At 44.2% G+C, this 18,758-nt stretch overlaps 1 protein-coding gene across 2 annotated transcripts in view; it reads right to left on the bottom strand.

The window, feature by feature from the left end:
* CHIC2 (cysteine rich hydrophobic domain 2) overlaps positions 1-16,987 on the bottom strand; it is a 32,745-nt gene extending 15,758 nt beyond the window's left edge. Inside the window, exon 1 of one of the 2 annotated variants that reach the window (XM_084856751.1) lies at positions 16,668-16,987. In XM_084856751.1, coding sequence (XP_084712877.1) covers positions 16,668-16,786 — 119 coding nt within the window. In that variant the 5' untranslated portion in view covers positions 16,787-16,987. Of the gene's footprint in view, positions 1-5,742; positions 6,022-16,667 lie in introns of those variants that run through there. The other variant, XM_084856752.1, reaches the window with a different exon arrangement.
* Between the last annotated feature and the right edge of the window lie 1,771 nt (positions 16,988-18,758).

The raw sequence follows: 18,758 nt of genomic DNA, 5'->3' as shown, positions 1-18,758 counted from the left end.
TGATTCAAGTTTCTTTGTTTTCTCTTCAGAGCTCCACCCTTTTTTGCAAAAGTGTGTTGCAAAAGTGAATCACATTCCAGTCCATCAGTCCACTCTGCATTTGAGCGGGAGTCATCCCTCCCTCCCTACACACACACACACACACACACACACTTACTTTCCCCCCTTTACTCTCTCTCAAGTAATGTTCACAAACATACTTCCTAGGAGGAGGAAAATTTCAACCACTTTTTCATATTACAAAATGAGCCCTGCAACCCCACATAAGATCAACAGGGAATTCAGTCTTGCAAAATACTTAATAGGTATTCAGCTCCCAAGCCAGCACCAATTCACAAATCATGGTTATATGGTGATGGAAGTTGTAGTGAGTCCCTTCAAAAACCTAGTTTCAGCTGAAATTTTACTGCAGGAATATTTCAAACCCTTCCTGTGTCAGCATTTTTACTGAATGCTTGTAGAAGCAGTCCTACAAACAGAACCCTAAATTTTGAGAATAATCTTGAACTACATTCAGTTAGAATCTGACATAAAATATATCAGATATAAAATCAAAGTCTCAGTGCTGATTTAGAGATGCTGGGAAACAACTATAATTGGCCACAGAAATCTTGAAACACTGAAAGATAGTCTGAATTATCAGAGTGTTATCTGATATGACAGAAGTGTCTAGAAAATGGATACAATTATTTTAAGAGGTTTCTTTTTTCAAATAAGGCATGTAATGTACTCTATTTCAAATATGGATGCTTTTGAAGGAAAATACTATTAAGAATTGTATTGACACAAAATGACAGTTAAGGGGTTCGGTTTATGGATTGTTGCTCAATCTGGAAATAAGAGTGAGACAATTTCAGAATAAGTGGGAAAGGATTTTGAGATAACCAGTTGCAAGTATCTTCAGAAATGGTTTTGGAATAACATATCAAATATTTATATGTCATTATAATTATAAATGCTTCGTACTATTTCAATTGAATCTAACCACAAAGACTGAAGATTTATAGATCAGCATCCAACTGTTGCTTGAGATATGGGAAGGATGAACCACAATCAGAGATAAAATCTTAATATGTGGCCTCTTCCCTTCTCAGCCCAGGAAACATTTATGGTGCTACTCATATCAATCATATAGGCAAACTTATGTTTCCAACTAGCAGATTCCCTTTGAAGCCAGTCCATCGATTTATTCAATGTACTTGTTGCTCTCAATAGTTTTTCTTTTAGACAAGATTTCCCTAAACTCCACCCAAACCAAATCCTCACAAATGGGAAGCCTGGTATACAGACTGATGCAGTACACCAGTCTTCCTCTGCCTCCAGCTCTTCGTATTTCTTGAGGCATCAAGGATGATTCAGATATTTTATGGACTTCTTGCTGAACTTGCCTCTGGTGAGACATAAAATAGTAACCTAAAATGTACTATGTATAACTTGGTTTACTCATAAAATTATCATGTTTGGACAGAGAGCTTCAGCTATTAGGCAGTATAGAAATGAAATAAAGTAAACATAACATTTTAAAGTTTAAAGTTTACTTTATTCAGACAGTAATAACAAATTTACTGACTTGACTTTGAAATACTTTAATTTTAACAATAACTTAACGAGCAAACCAAGTTATACATAATACATTGTATGTTCCTAAAGTAACAAAGGGAGATCCGTAAACAGTATATAGCCTATTTTCCCCCAAATTTCAGTCTTCTCCCCCCACAAACACAGGGGAAAATGTTTTTTTCCCCACAGCTTCATCAGTCCTAGAGGGATTACATCTCTAGATAAAATACTAAGATCCACCACTAGGACACAAATAATGGACAAATTACCAGGTGTCCAAATCTGCTAGGAAGAATTCATGTTCTTCTCCCCATTTTGTAGCGTGGTATCATGTTTAGGAGCAATGTTATGATCTTTCCCAACTATATTTCAGTGCAGTTATTAGTTTAGTTCAGGGGTGGGCAAGCTTTTTTGGCCCTGAGGTTGTGAGAAGAAGGTAGGGCTCCCCAGGGCTTTGCATGGAGAATGGTCATGGGCCACATGCAGCCCGCAGGCTGCCCACCTCTGGCTTAGATGTTTTATTGCAACAACAGGGAAAAATGTAACTACCACAATAAAGCAGTTTAAACAACTGTCAAAAATCCCAGCAGAACACTGACACATCTCAGTAGAATTCAGCCTCCTTGGGTCACTCTGCCGTACATCTGGGGTAATCCTGAATCTTGTCAAGGCAACATGAGCTCTTGGAGACACAAACAGAATACTCTTTGCTAACCCCACCTAGTGAAAAAGATTTTTTAAATCCTCAATTTCGTTCTAAACTCATTTGTAACCTTGATAGCTTACATACAGATAACATACAGTATTTTACATTTTACATGTGCATTTTACATGTGCTTCCGTCGTGCATTAAAAACGTGGTTATTCAGGCAGGCATTTGGGGTGGGTTAGGGTATTTTAGAAAATGTTTTTATTGTAGAATTTTATTGTTTTAAACTGTTTTATTGTATGTTGTACATCGCCCAGAGTGGCTGGGTGACCAGCCAGATGGGCGATTAATAAATTTAATAATAATAACAACAACAACAACAACAACAACATAATCTGCAGAGGGCTGATCTTGATGACTGACTGGAAGTTGCAGGTGGTAAATAGAGCAGTTTGGTGTGAGTACTCTAAAAAAAGTGCCTTACAGAGTTTGTATTCCTTCTAGACACAATTCCATGTGCTAATTTAGATCCTCCACACCAATGCTATGTCCCATTGAAATCTGTACAAGTTGCTGAGGGGGCATCTTCAAACCCCCATGTGTTGCCGATCTGAAACTGATTTTAAGCTGTCCCCTGACATGTAGCACCCTTATTCACTCCTTGACTTTTGCCATATGGCTCTATGCTTCCTGATGTACCTATAACTGTATCAATGGCTGCTAGACCTCTTTTAAAGGTGTCTGTGCTGAAACTCTTAGCCCATAAGAGTTGCAACAAGATGAGCACTGTAAAAAGCAGCAGCTGCATCAAAAATGGTGGTTGTATAAACCTAGTACAAACAGTGGACAACCTCCACATTTCCTTATGGTGCTCATAGCCATCCTCTAGCAGGTTATTATAGTTCTCATCATGCCTGTCATCAACACCTCTAGCTAACCTCTACTTTCCTAAAGACGGGATAATTATTAGAAAATGTACTTTAGTGCATAATATTCATATTTTGTAAAGACCTCCTAAGCTCCTTACATCTAGCTAAGGGAAGACAATAATTCCCAGTTCCTCCAGAAACTCCCTTCTTTCATCAAAGTGTACAAGTCTCCATGAGGAATCATCTCATTTTACACAAAGGAGTTGTACAGAAAGTCTGACATCCTTCCCCCTACCACCAAAATTCTCTCACCTTGATCATTCCCCATTAGATTCCCATTAGCTCTAAAACAACTTAGGCAGGAACACACCCTCCCCTGTGAACTCTCAAATCAGAGTGTTCTCATGTCTATTCCATTTATTCTGGCATGTTCACTGGCTGCCCATAAGTAGCCCTTTTCTGTTGTTGCACAGGGTCTCTAGAATTTCCTTCCTACTAACAGTGCTCAAATCATGGGAGAAAAGGTACGAGAGGCACTTAATGAAACCCATAAGACCACTCCTGACTCACCCAAACTTTATGTGAAAACATCTCTCTCTCTCTCTCTCTCTCTCTCTCTCTCACACACACACACACACACACTGCCCTTACAGCACAATCCTATGCATGTCTACTCTGACATAGGTCCCAATTGGTTCAATAGGACTTACTCCCAGGTAAGTATGTATAGGATTGCAGCCTTAGTTACTCTAAAAGGAATATCTAAGCAGGCCGTCACAAAAGGCTTGTCTACCTACCCACACCCCTTAAAATTCAAATACGGCTGCTTAGGGTAATTAAATACATTTTTATTTCATCAGAGATTTGCTATTAATTAAATGAGTGAATTTGAAGCTGCTGTTAAAACTGAATATCTTTTGTGTTCTTAAGCTATATTATGTGTACTTTCACGTGTTGCACTAATTTTTGGCACCACATCTACACATACGAACACAAAAAATACATTTCGAGGATTTCTGTTTCGGACTCAGATTAAGAGCTATTGCCTTCTCTCAAATACAAATGACGGGGGCATATGTATAGGCATTCACAATTACCACTCCAAAGCTTGATACTGCCTTCCTCTGGGGACTGCCTAATTATTTTCTCGCAGGGATGCAATATTCTATATTCATATGTGTTCATGCTAGTATTTCATAGGTTTTTATATATTTTATATTTGCTTTATATCCATTTAAATTAGGGCTGTGAAATACCTCGTTACAAAGCCCAAATAACGAGGCGAAGCAGGCTTATTTGGAGCAAAATCCTCATGATATGAATTGGGTCAGAACAGTACCGAAGCGCCCTCCCCCCCAAGCGCCTCCTCCGCCTCTTATATTTGGAGCTCTACTTAATGCCTGAGCAGTCCAGACAGACTGTCTCCAAAATGTATCAACTTCTGAATGCTCACATGGAGGGGTATGACGAGGAGGAGGGAGGAAGAGAGGGAGGGGGAAGGCGAGTGGATGCGGGAAAGCAAGTGCAGGAGGAGGAGGGAGCTGTGCTTTGGCGAATAGGAACTCTCATCCACAACCGATGCCAGCAGTCTCCAGTCAGAGATCGTGGTAGAGGAAGGGGGTATATATATACTTGGGCGAAAGGCTACGTTTTGTTATTGCGCTAGCTGTGTCTTTGGGAGAGGGCTCGTGTGGGTAGATGATTGTGTGCGCGCGTGCATTCCTAGGAGTTGTTCCTTCAGTTTATTTGATTTTGATTCCCATTAGGCTTTCCTCAAAATTTAAATTAAAAGGAAACAGCTTGGTTGTACTGGAAGCATTCCCTTGCTCCTTGATCGTCCATCCCCTTTGGGACAGTGTCTTTTGCAGCACCTCTTCCAGCCGCCTTCTCCTATTTCTTTCTACCTCTGACTCATTTGTTATATGCATTTGATTAGATTCGTCTCTCCTTTCCATATTTTTTCAAACTAACATAGCTTTTCCTTGCTCGTTGCTGCTACGCTCTCCCCTCCCCCGCCATTCCTGTGTTTGTTTGTTTATCTTAATTTTGGACTCCAGAAAAGGCCGAGTTTGTTGTTTAAGGTTGACCCTCACTTTTGCTTTCTCCATTCTACTTCCTTGTCGGTTTTTTCAGTCAACTCTGTCTTTTAGATTTTTAAAAACCCAGTCTTGTTTCATTTTTTAAACACAAACATTGACTTCTGGGCATGGTCCTCCCCCCACCCCCAAGTCACAGTCAAGCATTTAATTTTTTCTTTCTTTCTAAATTCTTTAAAAAAAGGCATAGCAGCCTATGTGTGTAGTGTTTGGTCATCCACCACCCCCATGCTGAAGTGAACTGTCTGTGTCTTCTCTCTGTTGATCCTCCCAAAACAGAAATTAAAGAAGGGGGTTTTTTTTATTATTGTTTGATTCAGGTCTTATCACCTGTGCTGTCATCCTGTATTTCTTGAAGTTACCCTGCCTTCCATAAAAGAACATGAAATATAAAACAAGAAATTAAAGACACCCATCATTTGCTTAGGTAGTTTTGCTTTTCTTTAGCTCTTGTGTGTCCGTGTCCATCTGTGTGTGCCTGCTAGGTTGTTGTTCCACCAACACTATATGTCCAAATTTCAAGGCAGTGTTGAAAAAGCACAAGACGCATAGTATTTATATTAATTACCTTCTTATTCCAATAACACTCCACTGATTGGCAAAGCAATCCAGCACAATATGAGGCATCTTCAGGGTGTTGGCAGGGGCAGAGGTGGGCAAGGTTCTCCTGTCACTAGCAGCACCGTTAGGCCATCTGTCTGTTCCTTAGTCCAGATAGTGTGTCCCGGTGGGGTAGGGCAGCACACCATGGAGGCCAGTTGCAGTGCCTGGAGGTCACTGCTCAAGGAGGCTGGTGTGGGCAGGTGCAGTAGTTGCACTTTTGACCAAGGCGGAACAGCATCTCCTTCTGTAGTGAAGAGGGGAGACCGCTAATGGACGTTAAGTCAGAGGTGTCTGATGTCCTCAGCATGGTGGAAGGCAAAGAGGAAGAGATCCTCCAGGGTGTGTTGGAGGAGCAGCAGGCAGAGACTTCAGTACCTGACCCCGCTTCCGTTGTCCCCCCCTCGCTCATATGGTGCGCCCCCAGCCTCAAGGCAAGCAGCCTGAGCCGCCGCCTCCCCCGAAACGTCAGGGCAGCATTGTGTGGGGCCACTGTGAGTTGGGAGCGGATCCCAGCACTGCCCTGTGCCGCCACTGCAAGGCACCTCTGAGCAGGGGGAAACAGCTTGGGCACTACAGCACCAGCAGCCTGGTCCTGCACTTACGGAGCCAGCACCAAAAGCAGATAAAAAAATAACCTCTTCCAGCCTGCCTGCCAGGTAACATATGTATTCAGCCATAGAGAGGCTGAGCAGGTGATTCTTCTGAATGAGGGTTGTTTTGCACTTCAAAGAAACCTGCAGCAGAGATTAGGGATAGTGACCTCTGCTTCAACACACTTTCCCTTCCGAGTTTGGTCTGAGTTTCTGGGAATATCAAATTCAACCTGTGCCTAGCACACAAGCCAGTGGGCCAAACTGCCTGGACTTTGGCAGGTGGGATGCCCTCAAGGGGGGCTGGGAGGGGCCCAGGTGTAACACACGTGTGTGGAAACAGGGAGAAGTTACAGCTTTTTTCTTTGGGAGTTTGTGGAAAAAATCAAGTTTCATCTCCACCTTGCACACAAGCCAGTGGGCCAAAGTGTCTGAAATTTTGCAGGTGGCCTCATCTCCAGGGGGGTGGAGAGGTCCCCAAGTTCATGCCTGTACCATAAAAACTAAAAAAGTTCTGACTGTTTGTTTTCCCATGCAAGTCAATGGGAAAATGCCAAAAATGGGTGATCTGGATATCCGAATCTCACTTTGGATTTGGATCTGAGTCAAAGCAGAGTGGGGCCGAATTGATCTGAGGTGGATAGGGGTCACTTTAGAGGATCCACAGCGGCATCCAAAGCAGATCAGGGGGTCCATGCACAGCCCTAATTTAAATTCTGCAAACTGTCCTGATCCTATGGGATAATATGTCAGGAAAACATCAACAAATAAACCAACATATAACACCAATACAGACTATAGTCTACCAATCAAATGGCCTGCTATAATGGTTAACACACACAAAATCTTTTCAAAGCCCAATGGATTTATAGTGGCATAAGCCTTCACGGACTAGAGCTCATGTCATCTGATTAAGTATAGCTAGAATCTATGTCATAAATGAAATACAATCTTCCTTTATTATTTAACACCTCTAGTGGGAGAGAAATCCTCTTGTTTAGAAAGCTAGTTTTCTTTTCGACTACAGGTGTTGAAGTAGCACAGGAAAACTAGAAAGACTGTATTGTTGCCAATTATTGGTGTTGTGAATGGTCACTGTGCTTACCTCACGTGTATTTGTGCTTTGCACAGAAGTGTCACACACTAAATTCTAAGGCCAAAAGGCTATGAAATGCAAGAGGTACCATTTTCTTTCCTTCTATATCTCTGCCAACTGACAATAACATTTCATCCATCTGATGAAGTCGACTCTAGTCCAAAAATGTTTATGCTACGGGTGTGTGTGTTGTAACCTGTAACAGATTGCCACAGCTACCTCAATGGAATATGCTAGAACAGTGCATTTTACACTGGTACTGCTAAACTGGAGAACGCAAGTTATTTTAATACCAAGGTCCAGCTAAAAAAAAAGAACATGTTCTTTGACCATAATAAGAGGAGTCTTGAAAATTGAAAAGATTCTTGTCCGAGCAAGTTACAACTAGCACAGGAGTGCAGACTACTGGGCACTGTATGGAAAAGTCATATGGAATCAACAATAAAGTCTGGCAGCAGCCATTCAATGAGGCTACAATAATGGGAGAGAAGAGAAGGAGGTCACTACAGCAGCTCCATTGAAAAGCCAGCTCCATCAGGTTCCTTCTATCAACTGTCACCGGGCAGCAGCCATACCACCCGGCTGCAGCAGAGGGCAATATGGGAACCAGAGCCACTCCCAACAGCTCAGCTAAGAGACCAACAACTTTTGACTCCTCCTCTCCTTGAACTACGTCCATTCCAGCTGACTGATATATAAACTTTGCAACTAAAAATTAATGCCTTAGTTTGCTTTTCCATTTTGAGAGATTGTAAACCTTAGGGCAGGGACTGTCTTATCTTTGTAAGCCCCTCCTGGAACATTTTTCAGATGAAAGCAAAGTGAAAATGCTTTAAAGTAAATAAGAACATGAAGAACTTATCTGGGGTATTTTCAGAGGCCATAATTCCTCCAGAGACAAAGGCTGCATTCTATATCAACAGCAACCTCCAAACAAGCCACCTTGGAGAATTCAAGCACCATTCTGCTTAGTTGTTTACTCTTGTTCTCAGTGCACAAAACTGTCCGCTAGGGATTATATCACTTCTTCTATATTCTTTAGAGGGCCTAGCACACTCTTGGGGCTACATACGTTAAGATGATGATGATGATGATAACAGATGCTGGGGACACAATCATGCTCCTGACGGAATGCCTCTCCCGACACGAACTTACCCATATACTACGCTCAACATCTAAGGCCCTCGTCCGGCTGCCTACACCAAGGGAAGCTTGGAAGACGGCGACAAGGGAGAGTGCCTTTTCGGTGGTGCCCCCCAAATTATGGAATGATCTCCCCCACAAGGCCCACCTGGCACCAACATTGCTATCTTTTCGGTGCCAGGCATTCTCTTCTGCCAGGCATTTGGCAGCATATGATAAGTTTTAATGGATCCTGGAACATCTTCTGGTGATGGCTGTTTGTTTTTTAAATTGTTTGTTTGAAGTTGTTTTAGATATATGTTTCTTTTGTGTATATTGTCTGTTCATGTGTTTTTTATGTAAATGGTTTTTTTATCTCTCTATATTGTGTTTTTAATCTTTGTAAACTGCCCAGAGAGCTCCGGCTATTGGTTGGTATAGAAATGTAATTAATAATAATAATAATGACGACAATAATAATTGAATAGTTTCTGAATGAGCTCGGCTAATAGGATAAAACCAATCAAATATCTGTTAACACCAGTCATTTCCCATGAACTAGACAATTCACAACAATTTGCTTAGGAGTGGATGGGAAGATTTCCCCACTGCCTGGCTGCATAGGTCAGGTACATACGTGCTGTGGCAATGCCGAATTTCTTACACAGAGCCATCCTCAGGCTCATCTATGTGTACATAGAGGAAACAGCACATGAGCCCAAAGTACATATGTAACCTGGTTATGTGTAATTGCTGCAACCGTCAGAACCTTTTGAAGCTGCAACAATAGCAAGAATTGCAGCAATCATACGTAACCATGTACCCACGTACTGTAGTTCATTCAAGTGTACTTTTTCCACATAGGTTTACAAAGTCTTCAAAGAATCAAGTCTCATGGCTTTCTAAAGAAATCTGTCAGCCAGTATCAACTTTATCTGCAATCTCATAATACGGTTACCTATAACCCTTACATTTAAAGAACAGATTCACACTTAAAATTATTGTATCAGTTCAGTTTTACGAACACAGATACCCAGTCTGTGGGTATCTGACTGTGGGTATCTGACATATCTCCAAAGTTATGCAAAGATATGCATATCTTTGGAGGTCAGTTTGAAGACATACAACTGACCACTGGACTTGTGTGGCTGCAGTTACTGCAGACTTGGCATTGTTACACCATACTATACAGCTTCCCCAAGGCATGCCAAAATTGTGAACACAAGTTTAAACTGTAAGCAAATGTGCCTACACGACTTCAACAACTGAACTGCAGACCATGCTATTAAAAAATATACAACATAATCCAGATCGTTAATTAAGCAGCCAACATCGAAATGAAAGCTATGCAACTACTATCCATTACATTCTATTCAAAATGATTCCTGACTACTGACTAGACAATCTTTTTAGGGAGTATCTAGACCAAACCTAACTAGCAGAGCCAGTATGGTCCAATGAATCTAAGAGACCTAGGTTCATGCTCCACCTCTGCTATGAACTCACTGGGCTGGATTGCACGACATGACAGCCCACCTTGGGTTAATTTACCTGCAGGGCTGTTGCATCTTGCTGGGCATCCACAGAGGCCTGGCTTGCCATGTGTTGTCGTGTCGCGCTAACCCAGGTGGTAGAGGTTGTTTGAGGGCTAGACAACCCTAAAACAAGTCATGGGCTATTTGAGAGTTGTCTAATCCTCAAACAACCCCTGCTGCTGGGTTTGCATGACATGACAACTCATGGCAAGCCAGGCATCATGAAAAAAATGGCGTTTAGCATGACGCGACAGCCGCCGCGAGTAAATTAACCAATGTTGGCCTGTCATATCATGCAAACCACGCCAGTGTGAAGCTCTGGGCAAGTCACTTGCAGCCTAAGTTTCCCATCTTAATGCTATGCGAATCATAGCAACATGCTATGTTATTGTGAGGACAAGCACAACATAAGACTGAAAAGCAACAAGGGTGGAGAAAAATTATTTAATTGAATTCCCTTTGAAGAAATTAGGTTTGCCATTTGAGAGAATGCTTTCACCTAGCCTTGCTACTGGATGTTCAGGCAGCAGCCATGACCAGGAATGGTTTTGCCCAACTTAGGCTGGTGTGCCAATTCCACTTGTTCCTAGAGAAGGCAGAACTGGCCATGGTGACAAATGTCTTCAGTTACCTCAAGACTGGATTACTGTTAATGTGCCTTATGTGGGCCTGCCTTTGAAATGTGTCCACATACTTCCACTGGTGCAAAACACAGCAGCTAAAGTTCTGACTAGGATTGGATCCCTGAACCAAGTGACTCCTTTGTTGCTCCAGTTACCAATCTATTTCAAGGCTTAATTTAAAGTCCTGGTCATTACATTTAAAGCCCCAAATGCTTTAGGACCAGTTTACTAAGCAACCATCTCCCGTTTGATCTTGCTCTTTTGAGATCAACAGGGGGAAGCTGTTTTGTGTATCCTGGTTCCAAGGTACACTTATTTGCATGGGAGTGCCTTATCTGTGGAACTTCCTGCCTTGGGAAATCCATCCAGTGTGCTCTTTGTTATCATTTTGTCACCTTTTTAAGGTTTTTTTTTTTACTCCAGCAGGCATTCCACCTGCCTGATTAATTATTCATGTTTGATTTTATGGACTGCTTTTTCTTTTATCTTTCTGTCTTAGTCCCCACCCCACCCCCGTACCTTACCATCACAACCCAAGTTGGATTTATTTCATTTTGATTGTTAGCTGCCTTTGGCTTAGAAGCAGACTGGCAGGATAGAAATTCCTGTATAAACAACCCCCATTTTTTATTTTTTGATCTAATGAAAACACTGCCCTGCCCAGTACTTCCAAGTTCTAGGCATTTAGTCTTCAATTAAGTGATCATGTATCAGATCCATACATATGTACAGAGCCAAACAAAAAGACATTTTTTGCAATCTCTCTGACCCGCATCCCTGAAAATGTTGCATAATTATGTTATGCAACAGGCATGTGGGCTGCATGATCAAAAGGTTTAATTTTAAAGTATGCTCAATACATTTTAATATTGGTAGTAACCAAGTAGTACACATGGTTGTTCAAAAACTACAATATGGGGATCTTGATTTAAACTGGTCATTTTTCATGGTGATTTAAATTAATCCATTCTGACTTGCATTACTGTAATGCACTACTGGTTATACCTTTCAACATCCTGGAAGTACTCCACCTCAGGATCACAGGAAACAATACTAACAGAGTCACATAAAATGAGACCTACCTAAAAAAAAAAAACAGCAGAGCAAGTTCCACATGTCATACACCATATTATAAAGGCAATCACACTGCTCTAGGCAAACCTGTCTTATTTGCTGGCTATGTTAATAGGAAGTCTTCACATCACAACTAGTTGGCAGAAAACTGAAACTTGTTATTACGTGAGTAGGTTGGGACGGTGACTAACAGAAGCATTAACAATTTACATTCAGCTACAACACTGCTGGTCACGTGTAAAAACACTCAGTTACCCAAACCCCAAACATTCTACTTCCTGGTAAGTCATCATTATTTGGTTTAATACTTTACATTCTGATATTAGTCATAATGAACCTCATTAGCTCAGTTTCCTTATGGTCCCTGGCATTATGTCCGCACGGATCACAAGTAAAAAAAAAAATGGAGCATGTTCTGCAAGCACTAGACAGTTAGATTTGCCAGCGTACACAGACATTTGGGGATTGCCTCATATCACCTACTACGGAGGTCTAGGCCCAAACATGGCACAAAATTATACGAGACTTCCCGAGGTATACCAGCATTCCTAAAGCTGGTACCCTCCAGATGTTTTGGACTATAATTCTGAGCATCCCTAAACACTGGCCATTCTGGCTGGGGATGATGGGAGCTGAATTTCAAAAAATCTGGAGGATACTAGGTCATATAAAGCTGGGGTTGGATCCAGATTTAAGCTGAATCAACTACACTGATTTCCACACTCCCTCTTTCCCAGAGCCCCTCCAGGCCCCTGAAAATGCTACACAGAGTTGGGAGATACTGCTGTGGTGTGGGGGGGAGAAGGGGGGAATTCCCCCTAAGATTAGGTAGAGGGACCTTCTGAGAGTGGAACACTCCCTCTCATGGAAGCTCCTTTTCTCTCAACAGAAAGCAGATTCTGGATTCAGCCACTGTTGTGTAAGCTATAAATGAATGTAGGATCTAGAAATGGTAAATATTAGATACAGTCTTTTGACCCAATCACATTTACCTGTTCTATGCATCTCAATACATGGATTGGGTAAGCAAGGACAGAGACACAAGAGTTGGAGCTTCCAAGGAGATCCTAGATGGAACACTGGATTATGCTGGGTTTTCAACTGCTTGCCAAATGGGATTGGCAACAAGGGGGAGAAGAGCCTGAACAATAAGCATAAAGTTCTCAAGAGTGAGGGGAGATAACGGCAAAAGAGTTGAAAATCCTTATCCCAAGGGCATTCTTCAGAGGCATGCTAGTCTTTATTAGCCTATCAGGAGCTTTGGCAATTTTATTTATTTATTACATTTCTATACTGTCCAATAGCCAAAGATCTCTGGGTGGTTCACAACAATTAAAACCATAAAACATAACATGATAAAACACAATATAAATATTTAGAACTACTGTATGAAAAAAAAACACCAAAATAAAACCTAGCAGTAATGCAAATATTTAAAATACAGTAACAGATTTAAAACAGAATCTGAGACTAAAATACCTGGGAAAACAAGAAGGTGCCGAAAAGAACATAACATAGGCCCCTCTGGGAAGTTCATTCCACAACTGGGGTGTCACAATGAAAAAGGCCCTCTTCAGAGCATCCCACCTCACTTTCTTTGGCAGGGGCTCCAGAAGAACAACCAGTGAAGATGATCTTAGGCTCTGGGAGGTATATATGGGAGGAAACCATTCTTCAGGTAACCTGGCCCCAAGCCATTTAGGGCTTTGAATGTTAATACCAGCACTTTGAATCAGGCCCAGAAATGGACTGGCAGCAGTGCAGATGGAAAAGTAATGACATAATATAATCATGTTGGCCAGTCCCCATTAACAATCTCACTGTCCTATTTTGGACCAGCTGAAGTTTCTGGACCATTTTCAAAGGCAGCCCCACATATAACACACTGAAATAATCCAGACAAGTGGTTATCAGGCCATGGATAACTGTAGCTAGGCTATCTCTGTCTAGATAAAGACATAGGTGCTTTCATCTATAAGGTCGACCACCTGCTTACTTGATCCTTGCCCATCCTGGCTCATTATGAGCTGCAGAGAGAGGCTAGGTGAGGGGGATCAGGGTGGAGGTAAACACCTCCCTTGAGGAGGGAGTGATGCCATCAGCCCTCAAGGAGGCAGCGATAAGACTGCTTTTAAAAAAGCCCTCCTTGGATCCCCAAGTTCTGAACAACTTTCGCCCAGTTTTGAATCTGCCATTTTGGGGCAAGGTGATTGAGTGGGTGGTGGTGATGCAGTTGAAGGCACACTTTGAAGAAGCCGATTATCTAGATCCATTTCAGTCGGCCTTCAGATCTGGGCATGGGACAGAAACGGCCTTGGTGGACGATACGAGGAGGGCCCTGGACAGGGGCGAATGCGCCTTCCTTGTTCTCCTCGACCTCTCAGCAGCTTTTGATACCGTTGACCACAGTATCCTCCTGGACCACCTGGAGGGGTTCGGCATTGGAGACACCGTACTGCAGTGGTTCCGGTCCTTCCTCTCCAGCAGGTACCAGAGGGTACCACTGGGAGAGGAGGTTTCGGACCCATGGCCACTCACTTGTGGGGTGCCACAGGGTTCCATCCTCTCCCCGATGCTATTTAACATCTATGTGAAGCCACTGGGAGCTATCATCAGGAGATTTGGGGTGCGGTGTCATCAGTATGCGGATGACACGCAGCTCTACCTCTCATTCAAATCTTCACCAAGGTTGGCCATAGAATCCTTGTCCAAATGTCTGGAGACGGTGAGTGGCTGGATGGGGAGAAATAAGCTGAAGCTGAACCCTGACAAGACCGAGGTACTTTTGGTGGGAGACAAGAGGTGGTTGGGGAATGTTGACCTGGTGTTCAATGGGGTACGGCTACCCTTGAAAGACCAGGTCCGCAGCCTGGGGGTCATCTTAGACTCCCAGCTGTCCATGGAGGCTCAGGTATCAGCTGTGAGCCAGATAGCGTTGTACCAACTCCATCTGATACGGTGGATGCGCCCCTACCTTCCCGACCATCTGCTCCCATCTGTAGTACATGCCCTGGTCTCCTCTCGTTTAGACTACTGTAATGCGCTCTATGTGGGGTTCCCCTTGAAGACGGTTCAGAAGCTGCAGCTAGTACAGAACGCGGCAGCTCGGCTGATTAAAGGCAGCTGCCGGCAAGATCACATCACTCCAGTGCTGAAGGAGCTGCACTGCTTACCAGTTGTTTTCCAGGCCAAATTCAAGGTGTTGGTTCTGACCTTTAAAACCCTATATGGTTCCGGCCCAGCCTATCTCAAGGAGCGCCTCCAGCAACACCAGATAGGCCGCTCAACAAGATCAGCCTCGGATGGCCTTCTCTCTGTCCCATCACCCAGGACACCTAGGCTGTTGAGGACGAGGAAGAGGGCCTTCTCTGTGGTGGCCCCCACTCTGTGGAACTCCCTCCCTAGGGAACTTCGCCATGCCCCCTCTTTAATGAGCTTCCGCCACGCATTAAAAACATGGCTGCTCAGGCAGGCATTTGGGGTGGGTTAGGGTAATTTTAGAAATGTGATGTTTTTAATGTTGAATTTTATTGTTTTGAACAGTTTTTATTGTTGTACATTGCCCAGAGTGGCTTGGTGACCAGCCAGATGGGCGATGAATAAATTTAATAAATAAATAAATGAAATAGTTGGTATAACAGCTTAAGCTGATAAAAGGTACTCTGTGCCACCAAGTCCACCTGTGCCTTTAGTGACAATGCTGGATTCAGGAACACTCCCAACCTATGAACCTGATCTTTTAGGGGGAGTGCAACCCTTTCCAGAAGAGGTTGAACATCAGGTTGAGCAATGTAGGGCTCAGCATCAGAATAGTTTCAAGATCAATTCTCCTTCAGTTCTGGATCCACTCTGTGGTCTTGGCAAAATCATAATTTCTTCACCTCATTTCTTCTTCTCTTACTGTAAAATGGAATCAGTGATGCTCTACCTCACAAAATTAATGCAAGAACAAGCAATACAACAAAAACTATGCTTTTAAATCAGGCGTCCCCAACCTGGTGCCCTTCATATGTTTTGAACTACAACTCCCAGCATTCCTGAACACTGGCTATGCTGTCCAGGCTGATGGGAGTTGAAGTCCAAAACGTCTGGAGGGCATCAAGCTGGGGAAGGCTGTTTTAAATTAACTTTGTACACTCCCTGTACATTTGTGGGGAAAAATGGTACCTTGTTCCAAAAGCTATTACACATACAGTATATGATACCCTCAGTTGAATCTTTATCATGTCCTACAAAATATAATGTATGTACTATGCTGGTGTAGCACACAGGCCAAGGCCTGTGAGACAAGACAGTCCCCAATTCAAATCTTGCCTGAGCCACGGCTTATTTCCTGGTTTTAAAATCACTACCCCTCACTTTCAACCTGCCCCTTCCACCTGTAATATGGGACAACATTGACCTACCTCACATGGTTATTATAAAGCTGATGGAAATAATGCAAAGTGCCCTGAACTCTCGGAAAGAGCCCCGCATAGATCACATGTAAGGCTCTGCAGAGCTAAGCAGTATGTCTACTGTTCACTACTTCAGAGGGGCAACCCTCTTTCACCCGAGGGCTGAATTACATTTCAAAGCAGCTTTCGGGGGCCGCATTCCAGGGGTGGGCAGGCCCAAAGGCCAAAGTGGGCTGTACTTTGCAGCTGTTGACTACAAACTCGACTTTACAGCTGCTGAAAGCGGGAGGGCTGCCTCGAAGCCTGACTACAGAAAGCAGCGTTGAAGGCCAGAGGCCTCTCTATAAGGAGGGGAGAGCTGCCCGGCAGGAGCCCTGCCGGCTCGAGCTGGGGCTGGGCCCACAAGAGACTCCTCGCTTCGCCTCCCTCCCCGCCCTTGCCGGCCCTCCTTACACAGTGACATGGCCGGAGCCGCGCACCACCACCGGGTCCGGCGAGTGCTTCAGCAGCTGCTCCTCCAAGGCCCGCTCCTCGTCCTCCTCTTCTTCGTAGATCTCATCGAAGTCCGCCATGGCCGGGCCCGGGCCGCGACGACTCTCGCCGCGAGGAGGAGGAAGAGGCTGCGGCGAGGCCGGGAAGGAGACCGAGCGGGGAAGGGCAGGACAGCGGAGCGGAGCAGCGCAAGAGCGGCCGCGTCCCCCGCCCTCGGGGCCGCCGAAGTCTCTTTTCAAAGACGCAGGGAGGAAGCGCCCGTCATGATCCCGCGGAGGGGGGCGGACAGGAACAACAACAGTAACAACATCCGCTCTCCGGCGCCGCGGCAGCCACTGACTGAGGAGCCGCAGGCGCAAAGGCCCGCCCTCTTCTCCGCCGCGCGCGCGCGCGCCCGGGAGGCTCTCGCGGCAGCTCCTTCGCGAGCGCGCTGCCTGGCGCGGGGGGGGGGGGGAGCGGGGTCGGAGAGCGCACGCGCGTTCTCAGGTGGCCGTCCCCGAAGCTGTCGGGTGGCCGGCGGCGCGCGAGCGGTTGCTGCTCAAGGGGAGGAAAGGTTGGCCTGCGTGACGTGTTTTGGGGAGGAGAAGCAACGCGCGGGGCCTTCCTTTTAATTGGCTTTCACTTCCATTTCCAGGATGATTACTGGGCAGTGAGCCTCCGCCTTGGGACTTACTTCCACAAGTGAGGTCGCAATCCTATGCGTGTTTAGACAGGGGGGGAAAACTCCGGCAACTCCCAGCATGGCTGGCTGTTGCAGGCTGGGAGTTGTAGGACCTTTTTTCTGTCTGAACAATTCATAGGATTGTGCCCTTAATGGATCTTTTGAGCTGGCTGTTAGGACCGTAGCGTAGCAGCTTGAGCCTGACTGTGTTGACTCTGAAATAAAGTCCATTGATTTCAATAGGATTTACTTGCAAGTCAATGGTACGTTTAGGGTTGCAACCTCACAGTGCAGTCCTAATCAGGGTCGTCCAGAGGTAAATCCCGCTGAGTTGGAGGAGACTCCTTATAGTGCTATCTTATACATGTCTACGCAAAAGTAAGCCCCACCGAGTTCAATGGGGTGTACTTCCGGGTAAGTATGTGTGGAACTGGAAGCTTAGTAACTAACGCTTATGGCCGTAGTCTGAATCGTGCTTACTAAACCGTATACAGTGGGACTTGCTTCTGAGCAAATATGCATAGAACTGGGCTGTATCCTGTGCAGCTACAATCCTTACACCCAGTAGGAAACAAGTCACATTGAACACAGTGGCACTCACTACTGTAAAGTTTCATAGGATACGGTGGCAAAGGTGCGATTCTGTGGATGCTTACTTGAGAATAAGGCCAACCAAATGCAGTCGAATGTACTTTTGAGGGAACATCCTTCTGATAAGATTGTAATTACAATTCATGTGTATTTGTCCTTTATCATTATGACTACAAACGATTGCACAGGATATGGATGTGAGGAGGAAAACTGTACTTAGATTTTCTTTGAAGTTTTCATTGCAGCCACTTGCACTGTTGAAGAGAACAAGCTGCTTTTCTGTTTAAATTCTGTAATGGAAATGAGGCTTGTCTCTTCAGCATGTGAAAACATCAAGGGCACCTCTTATGCTTCAGCACTTTGCTCTATTACTTTCATGGAAGTCTTGCCTCATTGGTCACCTCTAAAGACACCACTGGCCCCAGATAAAAGTTCAAGACCTGCTGCTATAGACAATAGCTCTTGAGTGGGTTTGTAATTCAAGCTTTTTCACCATTCTGTTTTTGTTATTTTTAGTTGTTATTTATAAGAAACCTACAGGCAGGGCAATCCTGTGACCCTGCTGTACCAGATGGCCTACCTGCCAGGGCCAGTGCTGATGCCACATAGTAATGATCCTATGCGCACCTAACAATAAAAGTGAGCATCACAATCCCAGAAAAGCTAATATAGCAACATTTGAAGACACACCCATAGAATTCCTGGCAACTTGACTGCCATTTGCCAGTTCCAATGTCACTAACGGCTGCCCCTTCCCCCACATGCTACTGTTTAATGGAAGGCAAGGCACCGGTCAAGAT

Source organism: Heloderma suspectum, chromosome 5 (assembly GCF_057233095.1).
Source record: "Heloderma suspectum isolate Gila_16-S chromosome 5, 16-S_ref, whole genome shotgun sequence".
Classification (NCBI taxonomy): domain Eukaryota; kingdom Metazoa; phylum Chordata; class Lepidosauria; order Squamata; family Helodermatidae; genus Heloderma; species Heloderma suspectum.
This window is presented reverse-complemented; position numbering and strand designations above follow the sequence as displayed.